This window comes from Manis pentadactyla, chromosome 4 (genome assembly GCF_030020395.1).
Source record: "Manis pentadactyla isolate mManPen7 chromosome 4, mManPen7.hap1, whole genome shotgun sequence".
In the NCBI taxonomy this organism is placed as follows: Eukaryota; Metazoa; Chordata; class Mammalia; order Pholidota; family Manidae; genus Manis; species Manis pentadactyla.
In genome coordinates, this window is record NC_080022.1 from 118,870,828 (window position 1) to 118,882,973 (window position 12,146).

At 49.3% G+C, this 12,146-nt stretch overlaps 1 protein-coding gene across 13 annotated transcripts in view; it reads left to right on the forward strand.

The window, feature by feature from the left end:
- Positions 1-12,146, forward strand: part of MPRIP (myosin phosphatase Rho interacting protein) — a 171,480-nt gene that overhangs the window by 100,128 nt on the left and 59,206 nt on the right. For 6 of the 13 annotated variants that reach the window (XM_036894043.2, XM_036894042.2, XM_036894044.2 and 3 more), the window contains 2 exons: positions 4,281-4,491; positions 5,635-6,148. In XM_036894043.2, coding sequence (XP_036749938.2) covers positions 4,281-4,491; positions 5,635-6,148 — 725 coding nt within the window. Of the gene's footprint in view, positions 1-4,280; positions 4,492-5,634; positions 6,149-12,146 lie in introns of those variants that run through there. The other 7 variants (XM_036894046.2, XM_036894045.2, XM_036894048.2 and 4 more) reach the window with 4 other exon arrangements.

Below are 12,146 nucleotides of genomic sequence, written 5' to 3' on the forward strand. Positions count from 1 at the left end.
TTCAATATTTTGGAATTTTCTGAGGCTCTTTTTGTGGCCTAGTATGTGGTCTTTTCTGGAGAATGTTCCATGTGCACTTGAGAAGAATGTGTAACCTGTTGCTTTTGGGTGTAGAGTTCTATAGATGTCTATTAGGTCCATCTGTTCTACTGTGTTGTTCAGTGCCTCCGTGTCCTTCCTTATTTTCTGCCCGGTGGATCTGTCCTTTGGGGTGAGTGGTGTGTTGAAGTCTCCTAAAATGAATGCATTGCATTCTGTTTCCTCCTTTAGTTCTGTTAGTATTTGTTTCACATATGCTGGTGCTCCTGTGTTGGGTGCATATATATTTAGAATGGTTATATCCTCTTGTTGGACTGAGCCGTTTATCATTATGTAATGTCCTTCTTTATCTCTTGTTACTTTCTTTGTTTTGATGTCTAGTTTGTCTGATATTAGTACTGCAACCCCTGCTTTCTTCTCTCTGTTGTTTGCCTGAAATATGTTTTTCCATCCCTTGAATTTTAGTCTGTGCATGTCTTTGGGTTTGAGGTGAGTTTCTTGTAAGCAGCATATAGATGGGACTTGCTTTTTTATCCATTCTATTACTCTGTGTCTTTTGATTGGTGCGTTCAGTCCATTTACCTTTAGGGTGACTATTGAAAGATACGTACTTATTGTCATTGCAGGCTTTAGATTCGTGGTTACCAAAAGTTCAAGGTTAGCCTCTCTAGTATCTTACTGCCTAACTTAGCTCGCTTATTGAGCTGTTATATACACTGTCTGGAGATTCTATTCTTTTCTCCCTTCTTACTCCTCGTCCTCCATTCTTTGTATGTTGGTTGTTTTATTCTGTGCTCTTTCATGTTTCCTTTAACTGCTTTTAGTGGGTAGTTGATTTTATTTTTTTGCCTTTAGTTAGTATTTGGTTGGTTTGGTTTCTTTGCTGTGATTTTATTTTCTCTGGTGACATCTGTTTGGTTTTAGGAGTGCTCCCGTCTAGAACAGTCCCTCTAAAATACCCTGTAGAGGTGGTTTGTAGAAGGCAAATTCCCTCAACTTTTGCTTGTCTGGTAATTGTTTAATCCCTCTATCATATTTAAATGATAATCGTGCTGGATACAGTATCCTTGGTTCAAGGCCCTTCTGTTTCATGGCATTAAATATATCATGCCATTCTCTTCTGGCCTGTAAGGTTTCTGTCGAGAAGTCTCATGATAGCCTGATGGGTTTTCCTTTATAGGTGACCTTTTTCTCTCTAGCTGCCTTTAAAACTCTGTCCTTGTCCTTGATCTTTGCCATTTTAATTATTATGTGTCTTGATGTTGTCCTCCTTGGGTCCTTTCTGTTGGGAGTTCTGTGTATTTCCGTGGTCTGTTCGATTATTTCCTCCCCCAGTTTGGGGAAGTTTTCAGCAATTATTTCTTCAAAGATACTTTCTATCCCTTTTTCTCTCTCTTCTTCTTCTGGTACCCCTATAATATGGATATTGTTCCTTTTGGATTGTTCTCACAGTTCTTTTAATATTGTTTCATTCCTGGAGATCCTTTTGTCTCTCTCTATGTCAGCTTCTGTGTGTTCCTGTTCTCTGGTTTCTATTCCATCAATGGCCTCTTGCATCTTATCCATTTTGCTTATAAATCCTTCCAGAGTTTGTTTCACTTCTGTAATCTCCTTCCTGGCATCTGTGATCTCCCTCTGGACTTCATCCCTTAGCTCTTGCATATTTCTCTGCATCTCCGTCAGCATGTTTATGATTTTTATTTTGAATTCTTTTTCAGGAAGACTGGTTAGGTGTGTCTCCTTCTTTGGTGTTTTCTCTGTGATCTTGGTTTGCCTGTAATTTTGCCTTTCATGGTGATAGAAATAGTTTGCAGAGCTAGGACGAGTGATGGCTGGAAGGACTTCCCTTCTTGTTGGTTTGTGGCCTTCCTCTCCTGGGAGAACAGTGACCTCTAGTGGCTTGTTCTGGGCAGCTGTGCACAGAAAGGGCTTCTGATTCTTGCCCAGCTGCTATGGAGTTTATCTCTACTGTTTTTGTGGGCGTGGCTTGCCTCTGGTTGCTGCTCCAATATGGTGGAGCCGCATTGGAGGGGGAGCGGCCGGGAGGCTATTTATCTCCATGAGGGGCCTCCGTGCACCCTGCTGCCCAGGGGCTTAGAGTGCCCAGAGATCCCCGGATTCCCTGCCTCTGGACTAAGTGTCCCGGGATGCTTCCATCCGGTTTTGGGGTCCCTGTCCCTTTAAGACTTCCAAAAAGCACTCGCCAAAAAAAGAGAAAAAAATTAAATAAATAATTAAAAAAAAAAAAGCCGCTTGCTTTTCTTTGTCCCTGGGCGCCGGCCTCAGGGACCCACTCACCGGTCTTGCTGCCCTGTTTCCCTAGTATCCAGGACCCCATGCATGCACTGTGTCTGCGCTCTGGTGCAGATGGCTGGGGCTGGGTGTTCAGCAGTACTGGGCTCCCTTTCCCTTCCGCTCCGACTCCTCCCGCCGGGAGCTGGAGGGAGGGGCACTCGGGTCCCACCAGGCTTGGGCTTGTTTCTTACCCCCTTCGCGAGGCACTGGGTTCTCGCAGGTGTGCATGTGGTCTGGATGTTGTCCTGTGTCCTCTGGTCTCTATTCTAGGAAGAGTTGTCTTTGTTATATTTTCATAAATATATGTGGTTTTGGGAGGAGATTTCCGCTGCTCTACTCATGCTGCCATCTTGGCTCCACCTCCCTGGAGCTCTTTTTATATAGAGTCAATAACAACATATTACCCACACGTGTGTAGTGAGCTAGCCAACCAGGACCAGGTGAGAATCCTGGCCACAGGAATCTTCACTTTATCCATACCCCTCAATCCCCTTCCCCCTCTCTCCCCACTCACCTCCACTCCTCCGCTTTGGTAACCACTAGTCCCTTGGAGTTTGTGAGTCTGCTGCTGTTTTGTTCCCTCAGTTTTGCTTTGTTGTTACACTCCACATATGAGTGAAATCATTTGATACTTGTCTTTCTCCACCTGGCTTATTTCATGGAGCATAATACCCTCTGGCTCCATCCATGTTGTTGCAAGTGGTAAGATTTGTTTTCTTTTTATGGCTGAATAATATTCCACTGTGTATATGTACCACATCTTCTTTATCCATTCATCTACTGATGGACACTTAGGTTGCTTCCAGTTCTTGGCTATTGTAAATAGTGCTGTGATAAACATAGGGGTGTATCTGTCTTTTTCAAACTTGAGTGCTGCATTCTTAGGGTAAATTCCTAGGAGTGCAATTCCTGGGTCAAATGGTAAGTCTATTTTGAGCATTTTGAGGAACCTCCATACTGCTTTCCACAATGGTTGAACTAATTTACATTCCCACCAACAGCATAGGAGGGTTCCTCTTTCTCCGCATCCTCCCCAGCATTTGTTGTTCCTTGTATTTTGGATGTTGGCCATCCTAACTGGTGTGATGCCTCACTTTTGAGAGGGCCCAAAGCCATCCTGCTGGCAGCACCCTCAACAGCTGGCCCACATTGGGACAGCTCGTGTCTGGGCTCTCGTTTTGCCGGTGTTATGGCTGGTTGTGAGCTCTGGAATCAGACTCCGTGTGTCTGCTAAGTACTTCCCACACAAATGCTTCCTCCATGGAGCAGCACCAGTTCTGTTCTTGGAAGAAATGTGATTGACACTGTTCCCACCTGGGCTGTAGGCTTCAGTCCTGCCTGGTGCTGGTGGGTGGGCAGCCGGGCATGAGTGCAGGTGTTAGGGGTTAAGTGCAATTGCATCTGCACAGACTGCTAGGTATTCCGTTTTGGCTCCCTAGGACAGGAAAGGGGAGGGTGGGTGAGGCCAACAGCTGGTGCCACCCGAGTGGGTGGTATTTCCTCACCCCTTCCTATCTCCCCTTACTCATGTCCTAAGCACCTGAAGTCTGGGAATGACAGACTCTGAGACAGTCGCTTGGGTCTCACCTTTAATTCCCAGTCTCCTGCTCTGGACTCTGTCTCGTTCAGTAGGAGGGAGAATTTGCATTTGTTTGGTGTCAGGGGTCCAAGCAGAGATCTTAAGCCTTTGGTCCATGCATTTGCCAAACCTGGCCTCAGGCAGTGGAACCAGGCACTTCTGGGGCTGCAGAGGAGAAAAGGCCATAATGATGTCCATAAGGAATTCCACCCTGCTCAGGACATCTCTGTTCTGAGCCTTCCCTTCTGGGGATTCCAGGCCCCTGGCATCTGTATCCAGGCACCCAGGAGTACTTAGGCAGCCCGGACCTGTGCGCCAGCTCGGTTGTGTGCTCCTGTGTCCTCACAGAGACTGCTGTCTCCCCCAGGAGCCAGGGCCAGCCAAGATGGCTGTCACCGTGAGCAGCAGCATCCCCAGTGCTGAGAAAGTCCCCACCACCAAGTCGACACTCTGGCAGGAAGAAATGCGGGGCAAGGACCAGCCAGATGGGAGCAGCCTGAGTCCCTCTCAGAGTCCCAGCCAGAACCAGCCTCCTGCTGCCAGTGCCTTGAGGGAGCTTGGGCTGGAAAGCAAAGATGGTAAGTGGTGTCCAGGCTGGCCCTCACACCCACCTGTCCTGGTGCCCCATCCTGCAGCGCTGGAACAGGTCTCCATCCTGACAGAGCTGGCACCAGGGAATCAGCCTGCAGAGCCCTGTCGTGAGCCCTGAGCCTCAGGCTCCCTCACCTTCCATGACCATCAGCCCTGGCAGGGCCTGGCCTGGTGTGGGGCTGGGATCTCGGGCTCTGGAATTGGCCTTGTCCTGTACCTCTTAAATCCCGTCTGTAATGGAGGCTTTCTCTTTTATACCTGCTCTCTCAGCTCCGAGCAGGTGTTGTGGGAATCAGAAGCTTTGTAACGAGGCCAGTGTGCAGGAAGAAGTTCTCTTGTTCCTGTCCCCAGGCTGCTTTGTGTTTGTAGGCTAGTCAGTTCTGGAAGCCGCTTGTCCCGAAAGCAGTGGTTAGGTTGGCATCCTGCTGTGCCAGGGCCCCTGGGGTGCTGGGGACAGATTGTGGGCATCACTGTGCTGTCACCTCTGAGCACCTTGGGGTTGCCTCAGCAGAAGCAGTGCAGAGGTCTCTTTCTCTGCCCCCCTCACCCAGACCCTGGAGGGCTCTGCAGAGCATGGCTGACTTTTCCCATTTGTATTTTGTCCATATCATAAAAGATGAGTGGACAGTTGGGGCTGACCCAGCTCATCAGGCCAATACGCATTTTGCACAAGCTGGGGTGGAAGTCGCCTCAGTCCTTAGCAGCACATTCCCACCCACATTGAACCCCACTCACCCCTCATTCTGCAAAAGCCCTTTGCCCTTCCCCCACCACAATGCACAAACCTCTGAATGACTGGTTGGCCAATTTGCCTCCTCCTTGATGTGTGGTAAGTAGTTGGTACTGCCTTTCTCAGTGGGGACCCTGCTCTCCCGAACCAGCCTCCAGACCAAAAGTTCAGGTTGCCTCTGACAGTCTGGCAGGGAGACAGCCAGGATAGGGGAGGAATGGATGGGGCACAGGTGGGGAAAGGGCAATTCATTCCTGTCCTGTGGTTCTGCCCTTGGGCGAGCATGTAGGCATTTGGAGATGGAAGGTAGAGATGGCCCATTGGGGTCTTTTAAAGAAATCCTCAGAAACCAAAGGTGGCGGCAGGCTGAGCGTGTCTCCTGCTGTGTTCTCTCTTCCAGAGGAGAGCACCATGAGCAGCGACCGCATGGACTATGGCCGCAAAGTCCGGGTGGAGAGCGGCTACTTCTCCCTGGAGAAGACCAAACAGGACTTGAAGGCTGAGGAGCAGCAGCTGCCCCCACCGCTCTCCCCTCCCAGCCCCAGCACCCCCAACAACAGGTACAGTGGCCCTGAACCGCCCTCCCAGGAGCTTGGTCATCCCCTTCCTTCCCCAGGTCCTCAAGCCCCCCGCCGAATGGTCTGCAGCAGCTACCTCAGCTCCCTGGATGTGACCAGCCAGCCCCCCGCCCACATGGACTCTGGCAGCTCTGGGGGGCGGGGAGCAGAGAGACTGGGGCGCACCTTTGCCTTTAAAGCCAGCAGGCAGTATGCCACCCTGGCCGACGTCCCTAAGGCCATCAGGATCAGCCACCGAGAAGCCTTCCAGGCGGAGAAAAGGCGGCTGGAGCGTAGGACTCGGGCCCGCAGCCCTGGCAGGGAAGAGGTGGCCCGTCTGTTTGGCAACGAGCGGAGGTAAGGAGGGTGCTGGGGGCTGAGCCCTCCATGTATACACACACGTATACACACATACACTCCCCACCTTTACACAGTCTCTTGCATATATGTTCACATTTCCATACATGTGTACTCACGTACACACATATTCTGTTAATCCTTTTATACTTTTCATGCCCCCTCACACACGCATTCCCTTCCCACACACATATGTGTTCTCCTTGGCCTCCCTTTGGGAGCATGCTTGCTCTCCTGTTCCATTCAGCGCACATGGGGAACCTTTCCCTCTTGGCCCTGGACTCTGTTCCCAGAGCTTAGCCCCTGGCAGCTAAAAATGTGGGATCTCTTGGGCACCCAGAGGCTGGGCCAGGGGCCAGCTGCTTCCTATGGGTGCTTCCTGGTGCTGAGACCTTAAGAGCCATCAGGTGGGTTCTCAGCCACCTGGGCCTTGTGTGGCCGGATCTTTTCCTTCCGGGCCTGTTTCTATTCTCTGAGGTGACCATGGAGGCAGGAAGATCCCAGAGGTGCAGATGGTGGCAGAAGCTCTCCTTGCCCTTGCAGTCCCAGGCACGGGTGGAGTTGTGGGGGTAGATGGCCATGCCCAGGGCAGAGGGGTGGAAAATACAGGCTCTTCCCTCAAGCACTCACGCCCACAGGAAGTCCCAGAGTAGCCGAGGTAGCTCTGAAGATGCCAAGTGCCCATAGCATCACTCTTTGTCCAAGCTTGGCTGAGATATGAAATGGGGAGGCTGAGAGAGCCAGCTCCTGAGGAGAGGCCCTGCGGCAAGGGCCAGGGGCCAATGCGTAGAACTCGACTATGGTCTGAAGAGAGGAGGGCTCTGCCTGAGAAGAGCTGGGGAAAGAGCCTCATTCTGTCTGTGTTCCTGGGCCAGAGCTGCCTGAGTGCCCCCTTCTGACAGGTCCCCCCACCCAGGTCCACGGGTAAGGCTGCTGGAGGTCTGTGAACCCTTCTAAATGATTTGGAAGTCTGTTCGTACATTTTTCTGAGAAAAGAGAATCCAGTTTATATTAGATTCCCAAAGAAGTTTGCTTTCCAACAAAGAGGTTCTGACCTAAGGTCCAGAAGTGTTCACAGAGTGTCCTCCCAGCCCCCACCAAAGCCACAGTAAAGCTCAGAGTTGGGGCAGGCTGTGGGGACAAACCAAGGGGACGATAGGCTTCCCTCTCAGAGGGCCAGCCAGGAGCAGGGCACCTTTCTTTCCTGCTCCCTTTTCTTATTAACACCCACCCTTTCTCCTAAATATCCCAGGTGGAAAGGACCTATGAATCAACTTCTAGAATAAGGAAAAAGCACCTAGAGTTAAAAGTCTTGAAAAGAGAGAAATTGCAAGGAAGAGGGAGAGGGAAGCTGGCCTGATGCCTGGGAGGTGCCCTCTAAGAACTTGGCTGTCGTCCTGTTTCAGCAGTAACCCCAAGAGGTGCTGGATTACCAGCCCCGTGTACATGTAGAGGAGGGGGCTCAGAAACAGTGAGTCCTCATGGGAGCAGCTTGGTAGAGCAGAGAGCCCTTCACTGGGAAGGCTGTCCTTTAAGCAATGAAGTATGTAAATAAGTGAAGGGACTTAGCAGAGATTTAGGAGGCCAGGCTTTGCTCTGGCCAGCAGGCAGGCTGCACGTCCTGGAGGCTCTGAGCAGATGGCCATGCCCCGATTTTGCAGCAGACCAAAGAATTAACATTCAGCACACTTGCTTGGCTTTGACTTGCTCTCATCCAGTGGCCTCGGGTAGATGACGTCTCTGGGGCTTTGCTTTCTGCATGCTCTTTGCCACCATGGGGATGGGTTTCCACTGGTGTCGGTTCCCTTGGGGCCCCCCAGCTCTGCATCCTAACACTGTCATGTCACTCTCTCACTGACCCTCATGACATCTGACTAGCTGCTGTCACTTTCCAAAGCCTGCTTTCTGGTCCCGAGTAGATTGGATTGATCAGACTCCTGTACCCTGGTTGAGGAAAGCAGAACCCAGATTGGCGGGGTGTTGGCCACAGCTACTCAGCATGGCAGCTGAGCCAGGCCTGTCCAGAAGCCAGGCTTGGGGGTCACAGGGATTGGTTTCCTGACAAGCTGTTGCCCTGAAGCAGTCCTATGTGGGGTGATCAGGTCTGCTCTTCAGACTTGCTCTAGAGCCTTTAAAATGCTCTTCATATGGTGAGTTTCTGCTGGGTCTGTTTGGTGATGTGGGCTTAGCACAAGTGACTTGTCGGACTCTTGGTGACTGACCCCGGGGTCAGCTCCTGTGTGGGCCTCCTACCCTGTCAGCGGAGCAGAGGGGCAGGAGCCCACTTCCTGTGCCATCAGCCCACCTGGTGAGCCATTGGCTGCCATGGCCGAGCTCACAGAGCCTCTCTGTTCGAGAGGCTGCAGCAAGTGCTGCTTTCCTCTTCTCTCTCCTGACTCCTCCCTCTGCGGCCCTGGAAGTTCTGCAGCATGCGACCTTCATGTGACTTGGCAGGGCTCTGTTTCTCCCGGCCTTCCTGTGACTAGGCCCGTCTGTTGGAGGGGCTCTCGTTCCACAAGTGGTGGCACCAAGACCTGTGAATAGGCCTGGAATCTTATCCAGTCCCCTGGGGGCAGTGAGACATGGAGGATGCCTCATCTGCCCAGCCAGCCCGAGAACGTGGAAGAGCTTCCTGCAGCCCCAGGAGCTCCTGCCGCAGGCTTAGCTTCCTGCACTCACAGCGCACGCCCTCTTGCTGCCCTGCCTCCGCTGCCGCCCACAGCACTGCTCTTCTGGCAGGCTGGCCCTGAACAAGCCCCACAGAAGCCTGGGCACCAGAGCCCCTGCTAGTGTGGGGGCACAGGGCGGAGCAGAAGTCTGGGTGCCCCTAGAGTTCTGACCTTGCTATGAAGCCCTCCTAGTGAAGAAATGCTGAAAGATCCATTCTTAACTGCTAACCCTTCCTGAGAAAAAGCTGGCCTCTTGGGAGGTGGGGTGGGGCTCAGGCCCTTCATGCCCTTCTCCTCGACTCCGCCACTTGTCCAGAGTGCAAGGAAAGTCCTCCCCACAAGGCAACCTCGGGGCACTGTCTTAGTGTCCCTGGGAGGACAGGTGTCTGGTCTAGTGGCATGTCAATGTGGTAAAAAAACAATTCAGCTGAGTATTGTAAAGATCTTACTGGCCTTATTCAATGACTCATGAATTGGGCAGCTTCGCATCTGGCAAATTCTATTTCTCTGAAGAGCTGTAAGCTATATATAACACAAGAATTTTGTAGGCAAAGGGGGTGGGACAAGGCAGTTACTAGTAAAGACTACATTGCTTCAGGCAAGGACACTTCCTTTAGGGGATGGCCGGGGTCTGTCAGGCAGATGACCCCACCAGTGCTGACCACATGGCTCAGGAGTGAGTGGTTTAAGGTTGCATTCCTGGAAGAGGCTGAAACTCTAAGTTAGGTATTAGGTCTCACTTTGGTGACGTGGGCTTAGCACAAGTGACTCCATTTTGGGACTGTTTGTCTTTATTTTAACAATTCAGGCTCTCTGCTTACCTGAGAGAGGTGATTAAGATTTACAGCGTTACTGACACTTCCAGCTGCCAGCTTGAAGCTCTCGCTGTGTTTACTGATCCTCTGTGTGGTTATCACAGATCATGACATTTTTTGCTGAGTCTCTGGTATTCACAGTTCACAAGCTCAGGTTCACATTTTTTAAGTCAGTCATTCTCTCTGTATTTCTTTTCTGACATTCCAGTCTCAGGGAGATCATTTGCTTGGTGGTTAGGATACAAACATGCATTTAAAGCATTTGAGAGAATGCAACACACCAGGGCAACTACTGAAATTACTATGAAAGTTATAATTCCTAACTTCTGGACTGTACTTTGGAGCCATGGTCCCCAAGACCCAACCAATCAAAATCAAGTAAGTCAAATAAAAACCCCATGGAAACAGTCACTTTTTGAGCCCAGTGGTTCGTTCAGTGATTTCATGTAACTGAGTTTCAGCTTCCCCAGATTGGTCCAGGTACAGCAGGTGGTGCTGGCTACAGCACACACACCTCCTTGTTCAGCTAAAAGGTAATCAAGGGCTGTCCTTTACCCTGAATAACTTTAGCCTTGTAAAGATGAGTACTGCTGGTGGCATCCTTTCTTTTTTTTTCCAGAATGCTATTTTCCAGAAAAGTTGATAGAACGCTAACAGTCAAATGTCCAACATAAGAACAGTCTGCATGGTTTCAGCTTGACTGTGTTTAATCCAGTGGTTGCCCTTCACTGTGAACCACAGGTGCTCCATGTTCTTTTCCCTGGTCAGGTGTGACATCCTGGCTCAATTGCTGGCTCCTCCCATTGGTCTGCTGGTCAGCCGCTGGTGCATCCAGCTGGGCAGGTTCTTGATCATGTCCTTGTCCTCCTCATTTGGCTCTTGATCTCATATGCCCACCCATCTTTCACATAGTTGAATCGCAGTTAGAAAGAGTCCAGGCAGAGGGAACATGACCGCCTCTGACTCAGCTCTTCTCACCACTGTGATACCTTTTGTGATTGAGGGCAGACTGATTTAGGTAATCACAAGGACATAGAGGTGCAGGTGTACTATGATGTGTGTAAATACTTGTGTCTAATTGGGTGAGTGTAATTATAATTTGAGAAAGGCAAAGACAAAGCATTGGATGTTCTGGCTGTAAAAGTTGGACTCTAAGGGACTCCTAAGTGGGGGTTTGATTGGGAATAGATAAGGAGTTGGTCACAGGGAGGACCACGGGGTCTCTAGCATCATGGACAGATAGCAGTCTTTAATGACCAAATCCAGCAGTCTGAAAAGTTACCCAACATCCCAACCCCCGCCCCCCTCACCCCTGTACTGCTTAGTGATAGCCTAGGAGACACAGACAGTACTGTTACCTCTCCAGGCCAATGCCAGAGTAAAGAAAAAGAGTTTGGTTTCATGTTTAGTTAAAATATGATATCTGCATCCATTCTACCTGGATAGAAGCAGTCTACTTCAATGTCAGCTACTTCTCTTCCTAGTCACTTTGACTTTGATGCCTCTAGCTTGTGTGTTAACTCTGAGAGTCTGATGGAGCCCTTTTTAATTGGGAGCTGTGGACCCAAGGTTCAAGTCCCTGAAACTGGCTGCAATCTGGATAGTGGGTGAGAACTGGTACAGTCCCTTCCAAGGAAATTCAAGGGTAGCCTTTGTTCCTAGTGATCCCAAATCAGAAGGGTTGGAGAAAATTGGAAACATTAACTTACAGAGTCACACAGATATTTGAGGAAATTGTAAGAATTCAGGTTCTAGTCTAGTTTACATGTATGTAACAAAACCTAAAAGACAGTTAATTAGACTGGAATCTAATATCTACAAAAGTACAAACATAATTTTTCTCTCCCTAAAACTCTCCTCCATTTTTAAGATAGTCACAATAAAAAAAATGGTTTACATTAAATTTGGCATGATTATTTATGTAAGTGCAGCAAGAATAGTGATTGACCAAATAAGTTCTTTTTAAGAGGGCTTTGCTGAAATTTTTTATAAGGAGTCGCAGATTGAACTCTTCTCTGAAGCCTGGAAGCCAAGCCAAAGACTCGCCCTTAGGTTTTTACTGCACTACCTATAGTTTGGGTCAATTTCTCTCTTCTTGAAATCCTCCAAAATATCCTGAGGTTCCTGAGCCTGACAGGAAGTGACCTTTCTTACTCACTAGGTAAGGCTGCTAGGAAGCCTGTGAACAAGGTACCAGGCCAATTTTTCCAATGACCCTTAAACCTGGTCATATCTGAGTCCATGTAAATCTGTCTCAATATGACTTTTTTTTTTTTTTTTTTTTTATTTAATTTTATTTTAATAATTATTTTTTATTGAAGGGTAGTTGACACACAGTATTACATTACATGAGTTTCAAGTGTACAACACAGTGGTAGAACATTTATATACATAATTCTAGGTTCCAGCTATCACCCTACCAAGCTGTTACAATATCTTGACTATCAATATGACTTTTTATCAAAGCCTTAAAAGGTCCAGCATCACATATTTGGTAATGCTTCCCTTATAACA